Genomic DNA, 16802 nt, shown 5'->3' on the forward strand with positions numbered 1-16802 from the left:
TCCTGTTAGAGAGATGATTTGTTGTCATCATCATCATCATCTTTATTATCATTCTTTATGGTTGATGTTTCTTTTTGGATTACATCTTTCTCCCCCTGTAATCATAGTAGATACAAGCTTTCCAGTATAGTTTGTGACGTTGTCATGATGAGTTACCAGATTAAGTTGCACTGACCAAGGCTCTTTACCCCTAAACATTTTAGTGCATATTTCTTAAGAGTTAAAGTGTGCATGAATAATATAGTTGACAACTTCAGTGCATTTCATATTTTTAAAAATTGAGATACAATCAGTTTACAGTGTTGTGTCAATTTCTGGTGTACAGCATAATGTTTCAGTCATACATATACATACATTTGTTTCCATATTCTTTTTCATTATAGATTACTACAAGCTATTGAATGTAGTTCTCTGTGCTATACAGTATAAACTTGCCAAACGACTACGTTTTTGGTAACGGTCATGCAGCCCTAAATCTGCCCATGGCTTTAGGCTTTTCTGTATTCTGACATATTGTACTTTTCTTTATTAATTCAGTAATCTCATGGCATAAATCTTTGATCTGTGTCTCTCAAAACTGCATCTTTATGTTAGTAATTGCATCTTCACTCAGTGGTAGCTGTGGAGGCAAGTCTAGGCAACTTAAAGATTTTAAATTGTGTTACTTATTTGTAGTTTTATTTTTCAGAAGTAGATTCAATTTAGGTTGTCTAAATTTAGAGGTAAGAGGTCGTCATTGATAAATTATCTCAGGAATCATTTATGAAAATTAAACAATAGTTACTCACCATTCTTTTCCGGGATCTGTAGCAAAAAACTTGGAGTACATGTATCAGGCCAATGGATGGACCTGAGAGCCCCTTAAAATTTTATGTTTGAACTTATGTACCTTTAAAAGAAAAAGCTATAGCTATAATTTAACTGCAAAAGCTCTGACTTTGGTCTGCTGTGGAAGCTCAGAGGGCAAGGACTTTTTTTTTTTTTTTGATTCACTGATTTATCCCAAGTGCTTGGTAGGAGCGCAGTAAATATTTGTCGAATGGAATGAATGAATCTGTAGATACTTTCTCTTTATGCTTCTAGAGTCAGTATGTCAGTAAGTAGGAACCTAGGCTACAAGGGCTGATAAAAGAGATAGATCCCTGCCTTCAAGGAGCTTGTGTCTACCGGAGGAGATCAGAGGAGTACAGTTTATGATTTTAATTGGCTACTTACTTGCTTTTCCTATCTTTGTCTAATGTTTATGATCTTTACCTGCCATAGAGTAGGCACTTACTAAGTGTTAATCAAATGAAAGAAAAAATTAATAACCTTTATATATCTAATTCACGTCAGTGATTATGTTACAATTTTATCTTTCACTGTAATGAACTCTCTCCACAGGAGTTTTGATCTTGCTCATTTATTTATGTTGGATATTAGTAATGAAAGAGACCATTTACAGAAGGGTGTGTGTGTGTGGTTTTTGTTTGTTTGACTCTTTGGCTGAAGTTATAGGCCAGCATAAAATTATCACTGCATCTGAACTTACTCCAATTCTGATGTGAGCCAGGAGTGATCTAGAGGCTAAGTACTATCACCATGTTTTTCAGACATCATCAGCACTTTCCCTTTGTCAGAGTACAGTCTTGGGCTGTGTACTCATTCTGCCCTATGGTAGGTCCCTGTCCTTCTTACTGCCTGGAACTTTGTATTCCCTCATTGCCCTTAGCTGTTTGGGTTCTTCTTTTACAGTGTTTGGAGGATATCCTTTTTTCCTTATGATGTTTGATTAATGATTTATCCTAATGCTTCGTGTTGATTGAAAAGATGACCAGAATGCCTGTCTACCTAAGATAAAAGTGTAGACATAAGAGAAGTTTACAAAAAGGCAAATGTGGCTCTAAGATCTCTATATTGGATGGCATACCCAGTGTAGGACGCCTTCATGGGACATACATGGTGATTGACTCTCAGTTTCCTAACTTGCAATTTTTTTATGTTCTCTCCTCTGTCCTCCCCCTCTCAAAGCTTCACGATTGTCATATAACACTTTAGATAAGGTGATTCATTGTTAAATAATTTTTTTTTAGTACTTAGCTCTGCAGAAACTTTTTTAAGCATTGCATTTGGTTTTCTCTACTTTTCTAGGTTTTGTTTTCTTTTCCCCCTTCTGAAAAATGTATCAAGAGGGCTATTAGTTTTTATCTATTGGGAAGATAGTGAAGTTTAGACCAATACGTAGAGAGCGCTTGCTACCTAAAGTATGTTAACTTTCTTTCCTATGTAAATATATATTTAGTATCACAATGGCGGTTGGGAAAAAAGGAGTTTAGAATCAGATTTCAAATGAAGACAGAAGTAGATCTGTTCAAAAACAGAAACTATGGATATTGTAATATTGAGTACTTACGTATACGCCATTTAAAATTTGTTTTCTTTTTTGTTTTGCGGGGAGGTAATTAGGTTTATTTATTTACTTTAGTGGAGGTACTGGGGATTGCATCCAGGACCTTGGGTGTGCTAGACTTGCGCTGTAGCACTGAGCTACACCCTCGCCCCTGTATATGGCATTTAAAGGGAAACCAGCGCATATGTGTGTGTGTATATGTTGTCACACAAGTTAGTTTATCTTCATCTATCCCTTCACGTGAGAGTAAGCAGTTGGGAAGAGGCCCTTAGCCGCAACATTACTTAAAGAACTTTCCCAGGTAAAACAGTAGAACTTGAGTCAGTTCCGACCCCACGTTGAAGCTACGCTGAGACTTTTCCCTTGTGTTTACTGATCCTTAATAAGAGAAGCAAATTGATAGTTGACATGGCAGCTTTTCTGTTTTAAGAAATTAAATGCTTTCTTATGTTTTATGGTGTAAATCTTGATGTTCAGTGCCACCCATAACTTATTCAGATTTATTATGTGTCATTAAATCTTGAGCTTTTTATTATGGTAGTGGTGCTTTTCTAATTTCTGTTACTGATTTTTTCTGTTTGTGGACAGCATAAAACTGTCTAGCAGTTTAATTTCAATATTCTCAATGAATTATGAAAATAGTTCTAGATTTTGCAGTTTCAGTTACGTCGTCTGAATAAAGTGCTTTTTGTTGGTGATGCAGAGATTTTTAAAGCATAGTAAATCTGATTCCTTGATTTCTGTTACAGTATTTAAAAAAAATTTTTAGTGCCCACAGAATAATATAAATGGCTTTTTCTGTAGACAATCTCATTTAAACAGGACTCCAAAAATAAAATATTCTAATAATCTGTTTATTTCTCAAATTAAAAATAAAGTTACATATATTGAACATTATTCTATTCAGACATAATCTTATTCTAGCAGATCTACCATTAGCATCTCTAGTTTCTTTTCTACTTGTGATTTAGAGAAAACGTTATAGTTTAATCCTCCTTCTTCTTTGCCCTGGCTACGGTCACGATCACTCAGTCATGGACTTTTGTTTATTTATATTGAATTTTCTCACCTTCTCATTCTAGTGCTCTTTCAGAATTAATGATAAAGTCAGATGAAGTCAACACAGCCTTTTCAGAGATAATAATTTTTCTCCTTTATTTAAAGTGAAATTATAAAAAAGCCTCAACTGTCAGAAACCACCAGAGAAACTTTCTCGAACAATTTTGGTGGCATGAAAGCTAAAACCTAAAAATTTAGTCCTTGCCACCAAAGGCTTACCAACTTTTTGCGTGGGGAAGTAAATATTTTATAGGCCACAATAACTGAATTTGTAGTTAAATGATTTTATAAATGAAAAATTATTCAATGGAGTATATAGAAATATTTGGGATTTCTTTGCAAGATTACAGTGGAATCCTTAGATCTTATGAAATGTGCAATTAAGAGTACTTATTTCTTTGATAAGCATAAGCATTATAAAATACTTGTAATTTCAGAAGGAATAAAAAACAAGTCTGATACAGTGAAAAATTATGATTTTTTCAGATAAAACTTCTATGTGTGCCAGATGTGCTTCTTAGGGTTTATGGAGCTGGATTTCCTGGCTTTTATTACTGCTCATTTACTTATCTCCGTTCTCCTGTTTACCTCACACGTGCCTGATTGACATTATGATGCATTTGTGTGGAAATTATGAAAAGTTGTTTTCATGCAGCTGTCCTGTAGTTACAAAAGAACTTCACTGCGTGAAAAGCAAACATATCATTCAGCAGACAATGCTTAATCTGTTCAGGAGCCCAAACCTATTGCTGTTCAATGACAGAAGAAAGGAGAGGGATTAATTTGAAGATGCTTGTGCATGACATATGGTAATTTCTCCATAGGAAGGAAGTGTCAAATGGTGACCTCTAAATCTTAACATTGACCTCCAGTTGTAGAATGTGTGAGCCATACGGTCCTTTTGCCTTTTCATGTGATAATTTAAGCTGAACATCTTCCAGGCAACATAACTTTTGGGGGGGAAGGGGTTGTTGTATCTGTTCTGTAGGGATTATAGTATTCAATGTAATTATTTTAGAATATAAGACATTTGTATCATAAAAATATTTTTTAAACTCCAAAGGATGGAGCTATGTTAGATTCTTCCAACAAGAGTTAAGTATATTTAACTTAACTTAAAGTTGTTATATTTTTACAATTTTGTATAATTTACAAGTCGGTATATTTTGAAGTGAGTTCTTAAAAGATGAGTGTAGAAAATTGACGTGATCTCAGTGAATTATTGGTTTGAGATATTAAAAATAATTTAGACATAATGTTAGGAAATAAATTATTAGAAAAATGTAATTGACAATCTGAAAACCAGCATAAACTCTTCATTCTGTGATACACTTTAAACATTGAATTACATTTTTGTAAATTCTTAATGTGTTTGTTGACATTTTTTTCATTGTAGCCTTAATTATTTTAGAGCTGTTTTCTGCATTAGTTGACACACCTATCAACTATAACATTAAATAAATTTTGGTTTTAAGAGGAATTTGAGCTACACTATGAACACTGTTTAATGAAATATATCATTTCACTGCTGTAATCCTTAACGATCATGCTCTTCTGATTAAAACATCATTTTTCAGTTCTACATTTACTATATTTTGCCGATTTTGTTTTTCATTCTTCACTAATACTGAGCTTTTTTTTCAGAAACCTCTGTATCTCAATTCTCTCCCCTTTCTTTCTTCTATTTTCCTCTGCAAGTCGCTGCACCTGTCGTTTCCGCTCGGTCTGATGCTGATCACTCTGGCTCTGACCCTGCTTCCACTCCTGCTTTACATACCTGTTTCTTAGTAAATGAAGGTATTCTCTCTAAACTTCCTAACAAGTGTCTTTCAACCTGTGCTTTATTCTAATATGACATGTTCTTTTTATCTAATTTATACATTCATCTGCTTTATGTATGAGATCCTAAAGTTTCCATTTTATAACTTGATTTGCTAACGGTAATGATAAGGGTCGGTTATACAAATGTGTTTTTTTTTTCTGGCTGGTGTGAACCATGTTCCTGTAATCTAGAATGCAGAGATGCTCATCTTTGATACAAAGTAGGTATTAAAACAGGGGATTGGTTTTCATGATGATGTTTGCCATGCTCTCTCTGGTATTAGAGCTAAATATTTTACACATATTATTACTCTGAGACAGACACACTTTGCCCTCTGTACACACTATGTGCCCTGGTTAGAGGGGAAAGTATTTTTGGAGCTCTGAAAATGTGAATGGAATCCACAAACCTTTACTCCCCAGGAGCTATCTGGGATTATTTATACTAACTGGAAGCGTAACATAACTTGTGAGCTCTGAGTTATATCCACGCTCTGCATTGTGGGCTCCAGTTTATATAGTATAAAAAGGAGGAAATTTACAAAATCTCAAATTTAACCTAGAATGATTCTGACTCTTCACTAAAAAGCAATAAAACCAATCTATTCAAGCAGAAGGAATGATATGGTATCTATAAGGTCTTGAGCCCATGTTCTAAGTACTGTTCTTTTGGAAAGAAAACATGGGGACTTAAAACTCTTGTTTTGTTTGGTTTCCCTGTTATGAACCTGCCCTAAGTTTCCTGTGTTAGGACTGAATTTTAGCAAAAATAATTAAGGTCACATTTATTAAGCTATTGTAAAAATAGTAATTTGTCAATTTAGAAATAAGCTATTGACTGTGGACCATGGTGAGAAGCATTTTCACATTAAAATTTAGCTAATAAATATACTTCATACTTTCATGAGACATTAAAATACTTTGAGAAGTTGCCAGGTAGTAATTTGCTTATGTATATTTGTGTGTGTATATGTGTATATATATATTTCTCTGTTGAAAATCAATTATAATCTAAAATGTGTGTGCTCATCACTTTAATTAATGTAATTATATATTCTCAGTTGATGAGGATTTCCTTACTGAGAGGATGTATCTTTACATAGATGGCTTTCTCTTTCTCTCACTCACATTCTTTTTAACAGTCTCTATAAACATTTTGAGTTTTATGGTGGGGTTTTTTGTTGTTTTAGAAAACTATAGCTTAGATTATTTCAAAACATTGATTTGCTAAAGTTCTGTAGTGACAGATAACTCACTTTGTAATATGGACACCTTTAAAATAGGGTTGAAATGATTATTTGAGAATGTCTGAATACTAGTGCTTTCAAATTTGCAGCGGTTTAAATTGTTGTCTTTATATAATCTATTTACATATTGTGGATTAGAATTTTGGAAGAAATAACTTTTATTCCCATAGGTTAGCATTAATCGTTAATGATGCTTAAAACTTTGTAAATTTGGGGTTGTCAAGTTTTTATTTTTGTGCAATGTAGGAATTCATGTTTTCCTCTCAAAATTGGTGTTAGTTTACTTATTTCAGTTATGATTGTGATTAAACTTCTGATTCAGTTTTTAAGAAAAGGGGTCAGTAAGTACCTTAATTAAAGGCCCTCGGAAGAGAAGGGAAGGCATCTATCTCTGCTGAGTGGTACAATACCAGGCAGCCAGGCCTTGAGGGACACGAGCCTCTCTTTGGGTATCTGTGACTGCCCTTTTAACTGACAGTAGTTTCAAGTCTGTAGCTCTAGCACATGTTCATTTCTCTGCTTTCCTATCCCTGAATATATGTCTTATTTTAGAGGAACTGTTTAGAAATGTGCTTTTCCTTCAGAGTTCATAAATGCTTTATGTGGAAATTTATTTTTATTTTAAAGCCTGGAGAGTTCTTGTAAGTACCAGTTACATGATTTAGCGATGAAGTACATTTGATATGTCTTTGTGTAAAATAGCTAATAATAAATTAAAATCATTTACAACATAATTTAGCAGATTTTCCTATTTTTGTTTTAGGGATACTTACATATAGAAAAATCTTTGAATGAGGGGATGCCTGAGTGTTCAAAGCGTTTGTAATATGTTACATTTTGACAGGATGGAGTCAGCTGGCTGCCATGCACTGTGTTATGCTGCCAGACCTGCTGGGACTGGACAGGTTTAGGCCCCCGCTTCTAGAGATGCTGGCTCGGAGATGGCAAGATCGATGCTTGGAGGTAATATCACAGTGATATGGATACCAAACAAAAACATTAAAAAGGCATTGGACAGATTAAATTTGAAACAGAAATATCATGTTTATCTGATTTCTTATCACCTGTTTATTACGTGATAGAAGATAATGGAGTCATGATTTTTTTTGTTTTTATACTAAATAGTAATGTTTCAGCTTACATACTTATTTACTTTTTTATAAAAAAAATCCAGTGAATATTTGATAAAAAAAAGTTTTATATACTTTATGGAACAGTTTCTTAAGTATTTCTTTCTGTACAGACCATACACACACACACACACACACACACACACACACACACACACACACACACACACACCCCTCCCCCAAAATTGCACTTTCAGGTATAATCACATCAGTCAAATTCTAAGTGAATAAGCATCATCCAATGAAAGATACCATGTTATAATAAAAAGAAAAGGTCTTTGGAATTAGAAGAGACCTGGGTTTAAATATCAGTTCTGCCAGTTATTAACTTTGTGACCCTAGGTGATTTACTTAACCTATTTGAAGTTCATTTGTAAAGTGAGGATAATAATATATTCCTCATGGGATTGCTGTCAGGATCAAATAAGATAATGTAAGTAAAACAGTGAGTACAGAGCCTGACACATGGTACGAGCTCAGTAAACAGTGGCTATTATTTTGTGTTAATGGACTTAACGCTGCATTAGATGTTGCTTGGGATAGAATATCAACAGGGACTTGGAAATGTTCTGTAGAGATTTTCCTTATTATAGCATTTGACCCATATAGCTATAGCAGTTTCTCTCACTCAAGATTTTTAATTTGCCAAATTTAGATAATATTTTTGTCCCTTTCCTGGTCTCTCTTCCCTCAAGTCCAAGTGGAACTGCAGCATGCTAAAATTTTCATGGTTTTGCATTTGAATATTTGAATTCACCTCAAAAATCAGTTATAATTAATTAATTAAATATGATATAATGTAATTAATTAAAAACAGTGTTTATTTGAATTCTCATCAGATGCTGCTGAGTTATCTCTTCAATTATAAATAGTTAATAAACTGGTACATCCTTTGACAGTTGACTAGATTCTTTGAACCCATGCCTGTGGCACCTTGGCCAAAATAAAACAAAACTATACGAAAACTGCGGAATAAAAGTGTGTGCCACATTGAAATAAAAATTGAGATAATACAATTTTGAAAAATAGTTTCCTTTTATAGAACTAACGCCATTACATAGCAGCACATTTGCTCATTTATTGAAAACAAATTGTTTAAGCCTGTCTTAGAGATACATGAATTGTGTGGACTGACCCATATATGTTTGTGTAAACAGTACCTCTTGAGCATTATAATATATAGAAATTTGCTAGACAGAGTTAAATTTCTTCAGGCTAAAACAGAAAATATTGAATAGTTCTAACAGTGATTTTTTAAATAATATTTTCATGGAAATTAAAGAATTGAAAGTGCTAAATTAAAGTGCAAGAATGTTTTAAATTTCATTTTTTGAAGCTTATTAAATGTTCAAACATTATTCTGTGTATTAGTGTTAAGTGTTTTTCAGTGAGATCGTTAATTGATATGTCTGACTTGCTCACATTTAGTTTATTCCACTTAGTACTTAATTCATTGTTTGGTTAGTAATTTTTCTCATGTAAATAAGCGTGGTTTGTATATTTTCTACCTCTCTTTCATTATGAACTTGCTAGTTTTCAAACACCTCATCCACTTACCTTTTTTTTGCGTTTGGATCTGTGGTCTTAGGTCAGAGAAGCCGCGCAAGCCCTGCTTCTGGCTGAGCTGAGAAGAATTGAGCAGGCGGGGCGGAAGGAGGCCATCGATGCCTGGGCTCCTTACTTACCCCAGTACATGGACCACGTCATATCACGTAAGAGCTCTCATGCTTTTCCACACAGCTTTTCACGCATGTGTAGGAAAATACCCAAACTCAGAAATACGCTTGCTCCTGCCTTGCAACAAAAGTGAGTCATTTACCTTAGAGTGAAAATAAGGGATCCTCCAGTTTTGCTCATTCATTTTCTGGATCCTTACAGCTTGGAGTTTGATTTTCAAAAAAAGAAGAAAAAAAAGAAAAAGTTATGTAAATATCAACATATTCACCAATGGGCTGACCCCTTATAAGTTAATCCCAATTGAAAACTCTACCCTGTTTAACTGTAGCATCTGTCTCTGCATATTTCATTGTTATGATTATGGGTACCATCTTGTTAGACACTGATCTGATGATATGTAAGTGCAAATACAGGGCAGATCCTTTCCAAGTAGAAGTTGGAATTGTGAATCCTTAAGAACTAAAGATCTGGTAGAGTTAGACCAGTGTCCTATTGAAAAAAGAGAAAATTAGGAAGGATTTTGACTGAAGGACCTTTTGGAAGAATATGTTTTCAATGGATTGAGAAAGTCTATGGGGAAAATTGCTGAAATTTTGGAGCATTTTTTGCAAAACAAAACCTTTGCAGTTGTGCTGCTAGGTCAGTGGTGCATCGAGTAAAAGTTATACTGTGCTATCATTTTTTTTTTCTTTTTAGAAGAAATATGCTTTATTCCCAACTTATTTGATTCATTCTTTACTCTTCTAAAGAAGAATTCTGAATTAAAATTTTAACCTGTTATATTGAGTGTAAGATAAAATAAGTTTCTTTTTTTTTTTTTAAGTCTCAGTGAAACTTTAAAAAAAACTTTCTAGTATGAAAATTTGTCCTGGGCTTTTGGTGCATTCATTTTAACTGGCCTTATGCCAATACTAGTTACTTTTGGTAATGAGATATTCACTGTACTTGTCAAGACAGACAATACATGATTGTATAAGATGGAAAATGAAAAGATTCAGAAAGGGTTATAATTGTTGCTACTGGTACAACTCTACCACGTGTTTGCCAGTGGTGACTATGGTGGTTACTTAATTAAGTATGCTACCTTGCACACTTAGCCTTTTTTGGCCTCAGCTTTGTCGCAGATTCAATGAAGATGGTAGTAAGACTTTATAAGGTTATTTTGAGTATGTAATGAGTGAATCCTTGAGACAAACTCTGAGGATAGTACTGTAGAGTGGACTGAAGGTGAAACTAAGTAGCAAATTGCTAGAGATTATTTGAAAAGAGAACACTGTGGAGATAAGGAAATACTGAGAAACAGTTTTAAGACATCCTTATTTAGAATGGACTAGTGTACAGTGGGAGATGGATTAAAGTAGACTTAGTAGATGAAAGGCTATTACTGAAGGGGATATGGACCCAGACCTAAATGTAGATAGGGTAAAAGGCAATTCTAAACCTTAATTGCAGGTTGCATATAAAGGGCTAAGAAAAACTTGAAAGATTAGTGCCTTGTTGTATTCTTGACGGTTGGGAAAGAGAGGTGCCATTAGCAGTGGTGGTGGATATCATTTTATTTTATTTTTTTCTGGAAAGAAGAGAATGGTTCTCATCATTGTTTAAATAAACACAAACGAGGTTGTTCTTAGGTCAAGTTCAAGCCTTTCCATTGATGTAAATTCAAGTCCTTGGTATTTAGTAACAGTATCCTAGAGTATTTTATAAATTAGCTGAATGCTAGCTTACTCAAAATTTTGATCTTACCACTTACTGTAAAATTGTAATTTTAGCAAAGAATAACCAAATAGGCATTCTACATGTAATGAAAACATCGCACACTAACCACAGTTGCTATAATACATTAATCTATTGGTGGAACTCTTGCACTGACTGAGTGTAAAATTAGTTTTAGTTTGCTTTATCGAGAGTGTTCTACTTTAATAAAAAGATGTCAAGATAAAGGAGTGAGGATTTTAAATGTGTGAAAGGAGAAGAAGGCTTACAACAAATGAGGAATGACCACATAGGGCTGTTGAACAGATTTGCTGTCCAAAGGGATCAAAAGGTTATGGAGCCAGCTGGTGGGCAGCCCACACCTGCCATAAACGTGCTTGTGGTGACATCGCTTATACCATTGTCATTAACGTCTGAGGAGATGATTATTCTGGCAAGTTACAGGAGAAAGCATTCTTTTAGAGCTTTAAACCTATCTCTAACATAGAAATCTTTTTAATCACTAAGTAAAATGTTAGGCAATACATCTCATAAATACACTTCATCAGATAATTTTTTTCTTGTAATTTAATCATCTAAGCATTGAAAAATATGCAGTAATTGCCTAAGCGGTATTGGCAGCTCCTAACTTATGTCTGAGCTTGGTCTCAGAGTCCCTTTGTTTGCTGTTTGTCTGAAACTGAGAAAATGCTTTTACCTCAAGAGCAGAATGGCACCCTGGGCTGATGGGCCTGTGATAGCCCTTCCTCTTAGAGACCTGGAGTCCGAGGGTAGTAGCTTAAAGTGGACAGCAACTTTCTCTGACTTCACCGTCAGTCGGTGATATGGAGCTGGTGCTAAGATGACAGTTCAAGTCGACTGGTCATATTGAGTGGGATCTGGAATTTTATTTCAATACATTAGGCAATAAGAGTCTTTGGTAGATTTGTCTGAGAGCCTAAGGAAAGCAATGGGTCAGAAGCCAGTTGCTTTCCTTAGGACTGTTGAGAGCATTAAAGGAGAAACTCTGTGTAAAGCATCCAGCACGGCACATAATACACGTAGTGCATATTGGCTGGCTGTCCCCTTCCCTTTCCTGTACTGGTTTCTGTAGTTTTGTTCTCCTTATTGTCACTGCCCCAGAATGCACTTTAGTTTGTATTGTTCAGGGGAATCTGGCAGCAGACCAGAGATCACTGGGGAGGAAAAAGAAGTAATAGTCTGTCTTAACTGAAAATCCAGTTCACAAATTTTTATAAAAACCAAGCCCTAATTGAGAGATAGGAGAATTTTGCTTCTGATACTGGAATTCTCCTTTGAACCTGTTAGGGAACATCTTATCCTTTACAAATGCAGGCAAGAGGCAAACTTTTTTTTCCCAGTTCTATTTAGAAATAATTGGCATACATCAGTGTAGAAGTTTAAAATGTACTTAAATTTTTTTAACATGGTTTGATTTACATATACTATGAAGTGATTATCGCAGTAGGTTTAGTGAATATCCATCATCTCATATACATACAACTTTTGATGCTCAGTTTCTGCTAGAAAATTTGTGGATAGGTGCACAGTAATTCTTACTCAAGTAACAGGACCAGAATTATAAATATCACGTACACTCTTGTGATAGTGACTTAAATAAATATTGTAAATATTTTCTGAGTTACCACTTTTCACCATGTATCTCTAATCACATTTATGTTCCAAAACATTTTTTAAAATTTCTACTGATTATTCTAAGGACAGATTAATGTTACTTTGTGAAACTGTTGTATTACAATGCAGGTAAAGATAAAATGTTATAAGTTGTCTCAGATTTATTTTGAAGGGAAGGTATTTTGCAGAACCCAATTTTATCTATTTCTTATTTGTGACATTCTACATGTAGCATTTTGATAATTGACTTTTTTATAAGGTCAAGCACCTGCTAGTTTATGAAATACACCCACACTTGCCCTTCATTCGAGGCGGTGACTGCTCTGAGGTAAATGCTGATGGTTCCCGATTTCCTTTGGCCTGTAATGCAGAGTGACCTTACAGGGCATGAGGTCACAAGCGTAATTATTTCTTGTACGTTGTGTTCTGCTTGCTCACAGTAGCTCATCTCCTCCTTTAATTTCAGAAACATTAAACACATAAAAGTTATTACCATTATATAAATCAAAATCTTTTCTAAAGAGGGTGCTGTTGTAATTTTATGCACTCATGGCTGGTATTGTATTAATTTGCAAATTTATCATCTCAGATATTGATAAAAGATGTGTAACACATCGTGTTTAATATGTATCGATGTCATCAGAAGGAACAATCCTTTGTTCTTATCGAGTCCCTGCCTTTTTAGCTTCCTTTTGTGTTAAGGTTACCAGGGTTAGGCTCGTCTTTCTGTCCCCCTTGGAAACAGAATAGGATTTCTTTGTTCAATGAAAGACACTCATAGTAAATGTTTGGGGTTTGACTTTCAACAAGCCACACTGTAGTATCTATTTTAACCTGGAACTGAAGTCACTTTTCTGATGATTATAAAGTAGTGGTCATTCTGAGCACAAATATGGATGGACCAACAATATGCAAGAAGGTAAGATGGAACTCTGTATTATAAAAGTAGTGGAAAACTATATTGTAGCTAGTAAAAATAATTTAAATATTAGTGCCTTCTTTGCTAGGCAGATATTTTCAGGGTTTGCTGGTGGGGAGAGGATGGGGGAAAGGATAGGGAAGGGGTTTGATAAATATGATTTAAGTGAGTCCCCCCTCTCCCTCCCCTTCTCCCCCCCCACCGAAAGGCATTGAACTGCATAGCATTCCTTTCTTCTTTCTTTTTTATATATGCCTCAGTTATTTGGAACTTTCTAACAGTCTTTTAAGGAATGATTTTATAGATAACTAAGTGTTTAAAATCATTAGATGCTCAGATTCTAAATAAAATTTAACCCTTTTTGTTGAAATATTTCAAAATGTCTCTGGCTTATTGAGCATCTTCTCAGTAGCCAGAATTGTTGTTTTTGGCCTGTGCTGTAAAATCACCACCCTGTGCTTATTGAAGAGAGCAGACTTCTCAGAATATAAAACTTCACAGATTGCTGTGCCTCTTGCATTTCATATCCTATTGTTTAAAATAATTTTTCTTCCTCCTCTCTTAATTGTCTAGTAATTGTTGCCAATTACCTTGGCTGTTTTGCGCCCCCAGCCCCAACCCCCCAGTAGCTCCTGTCCTGATTTCTAATTTATTGTTTCCAGTGTTCTGAAGAGTGCAGAAGCCAGGTTACCAAACTTAGTTCAGTTAAATTTAAAATAAGAGTAGATTGGCTGAGACTGGGTCTCTCTGATGAAAGAAGTCCCCAATCTTTAGTGAAAGCACTTTGTGGGGTCCCTGTTGGCTCCTCACTTTCTGCTGTCTTGACTGCTTTCTTAGGTCTTGGGGGGGAAAATATTCTGATTAAAAAGTGGAGAAAGAAAGGGAAAACCATTTGGTTGTTCATGAAGAACTGATAATTTTAAAGAGACCCCTTTGGTAATTAATGCCTGTTTTGTGAATCAGTTGAAATTAAAGTATGAGGTTTCCTTAGAAATCTCGGTTAATAGTTGTCTTAAGCTGTTCACAAAGCCAGCTGGGAATGACTGCACAATGGTGATTGGAGAGGGAAAGTATTAAATTATGACTAAGTGATACACATAAAAAGTACTTCATCTTCCGTGGGAATTTCTATATTGTGAGGCAGGAAGGGTTTGCCTTGAGACATACTATGTTATGCAGAGCACACTAGTCGTAAAGTATCTGTTTGTAGTGTTTCGCTGGGGCTGAAGGGATTTGTTCCTCTTTTTCCCTCCAGAGTGCCAGAGCTATGGAGCTTAATTTTAAGCACTTTAGGCTGATCCTGCATTTAACAGCACTAAACTCTTCTACTTATCTAAATTTGGCTACTAACCTAATAGAATAACAATGAAATTTGTCCTTAATCAGTCAGAGCTATCTCAAGGAAAATCCTTTAGTTTCATATGACTTGAATTCCTTGAGGTGATATTTGATATTTTTTGTAATTTTCCTTTATCCTTTTGACAAGTTTTGGAAATTAGTAAAGAGGTAGATTAAAACCGAAGGCATTACTGGATCGATTGGTTATTCAGATGTGACTTGTAAGTAATAAACAGAAAACTCTTGTTACCAAGTCATGCTGTAGGTTAGGCACTTCACAGGACGCAGCATGACGCCCTCTGTGTAACAGACGCTGTAACAATATAGCCCGCAGTCTGGTTTCAGGAGCCCCATGGCCGTTTTCCACCTTGTGGAACAAAGCAAGGAGTGGAGCCTAAGGAAATTCAGTAAGTTGTTCCTTGTTGAGCAGTGAGGAACTGGGGTGGGGGTGGGGTTCCATCAAGTGTGGGACCCCTTGCCTGCTGCCTGCCTTCTCATTCCGCTCAGGGACCACTGGTTGTCACCTGGCTCCTGTGGAAAAGCCTGTGGAGCAGAAGGGGTTTGAAATAATTTCAGTTTTCTCATGCCACCTTCATTTTTCCTTCCACGAGTCTCCTGTTCTCCCTCCCTTCAAGGCAGAAATGAACTCTGCTAAGAGTGGCAGTTGGTGGCAAGGCCCCTAGGAGGCACGGCTGGCTTTCTTTGAGGTGTTAGTACCCTGACTACCTGCTTTAGTGTAGGAAGTTGAAGGTACTTAAGTGTGTGAAGACTGCTGGTAAAAGAAAAACTCATTCAACCTGTGGCACATTGTTTTTTTTACAAAATGATGTTCAAATTGAAATGCCTGGTCTCCCTTTAGCTGCGGTTCTCGTGGCCTTTGCCACAATAAACGACCTAATATTAGCTGCAATGAAGAGTATGATACCGATTTGTGCCATTAGACTCTTGCTGATTTGCTGAAGAACAAAAATGTACAATGCTAATGGAAATAAAGTGCTCTACAACACTGCGCACGAATACTGGAATATGTCTTTGTAATAGAACAAGTGTCTAGTAAGCTTTTGAATATAAATTTTCTTTATTCTAGTACTGGTTATTTCGGTACAGATAGAGTCCTATTCAGTGTACTTTTACAGAGCAGAAAGCTGAACTGATGATCTTGTGATGTTTTAAATCTTGACACTGAATATGCATGAACAAATCCAATTTAATCGGAAGTGAGATGATTGTAGTTTTAAACCGTACTTCTAAGTTTATTATCGCTTTATATTGACTGGATATTACATATAATTGCATTGCTTTAATATTTTAGTTCAAAGCCTTTTTATGATCTGTTATGTGGCACAATAGACCTTATAGTTTGGAAGGAAAACAGTAATTTGAAGTTATTACAAGAAAAGTATATGAACCTATTTTACCTGTAATATTTATATTATTAAAGCAAATGGTATATTTTGTTCTATTGTTTATAAATTCTGGGACTAAAATGATTAAATATGCTGAAATGTGTTTGCCTAATTCATTCTCCCTCCCACTCCCTGCTCTTCGTGGGGAAGAATGGTACTTTATATTTTTCCTTAGTAATATTGTCCCAATGATTTAATTACATCTAGTGTCTATTTTTATTAAGCAGATTTTGATACAAAGAAGTATGTTAAATGTGTTTTAATATTTATAAGTGGTTTCATTGTGCATGACATTTGCAGACTTGGTTAATATTTTAGCACCTCTAATACACAAACATAAAGAAAAAAATTTGTTTTATTGGTTTGAGCACCCGAATTGACCCCAGCAAGATTGAGATTGATCTGGTTTCTTTCAGCCTGTTAAATGCCAATCCAGTCATCTGTAACAGTACTTAGTATTTTTGT

The 16802-nt window shown here is 35.1% G+C and overlaps 1 protein-coding gene across 6 annotated transcripts in view; it reads left to right on the forward strand.

The window, feature by feature from the left end:
• WDR7 (WD repeat domain 7) overlaps positions 1 to 16802 on the forward strand; it is a 276957-nt gene that overhangs the window by 75163 nt on the left and 184992 nt on the right. For 5 of the 6 annotated variants that reach the window (XM_006182769.3, XM_014557674.2, XM_032470552.1 and 2 more), the window contains exons 18-20: positions 5147 to 5245; positions 7361 to 7479; positions 9235 to 9358. In XM_006182769.3, the coding sequence (XP_006182831.1) occupies positions 5147 to 5245; positions 7361 to 7479; positions 9235 to 9358 (342 nt within the window). The remainder of the gene's footprint in view (positions 1 to 5146; positions 5246 to 7360; positions 7480 to 9234; positions 9359 to 16802) is intronic. The other variant, XM_006182770.3, reaches the window with a different exon arrangement.

This window comes from Camelus ferus, chromosome 30 (assembly GCF_009834535.1).
Source record: "Camelus ferus isolate YT-003-E chromosome 30, BCGSAC_Cfer_1.0, whole genome shotgun sequence".
NCBI classification, from domain to species: Eukaryota; Metazoa; Chordata; class Mammalia; order Artiodactyla; family Camelidae; genus Camelus; species Camelus ferus.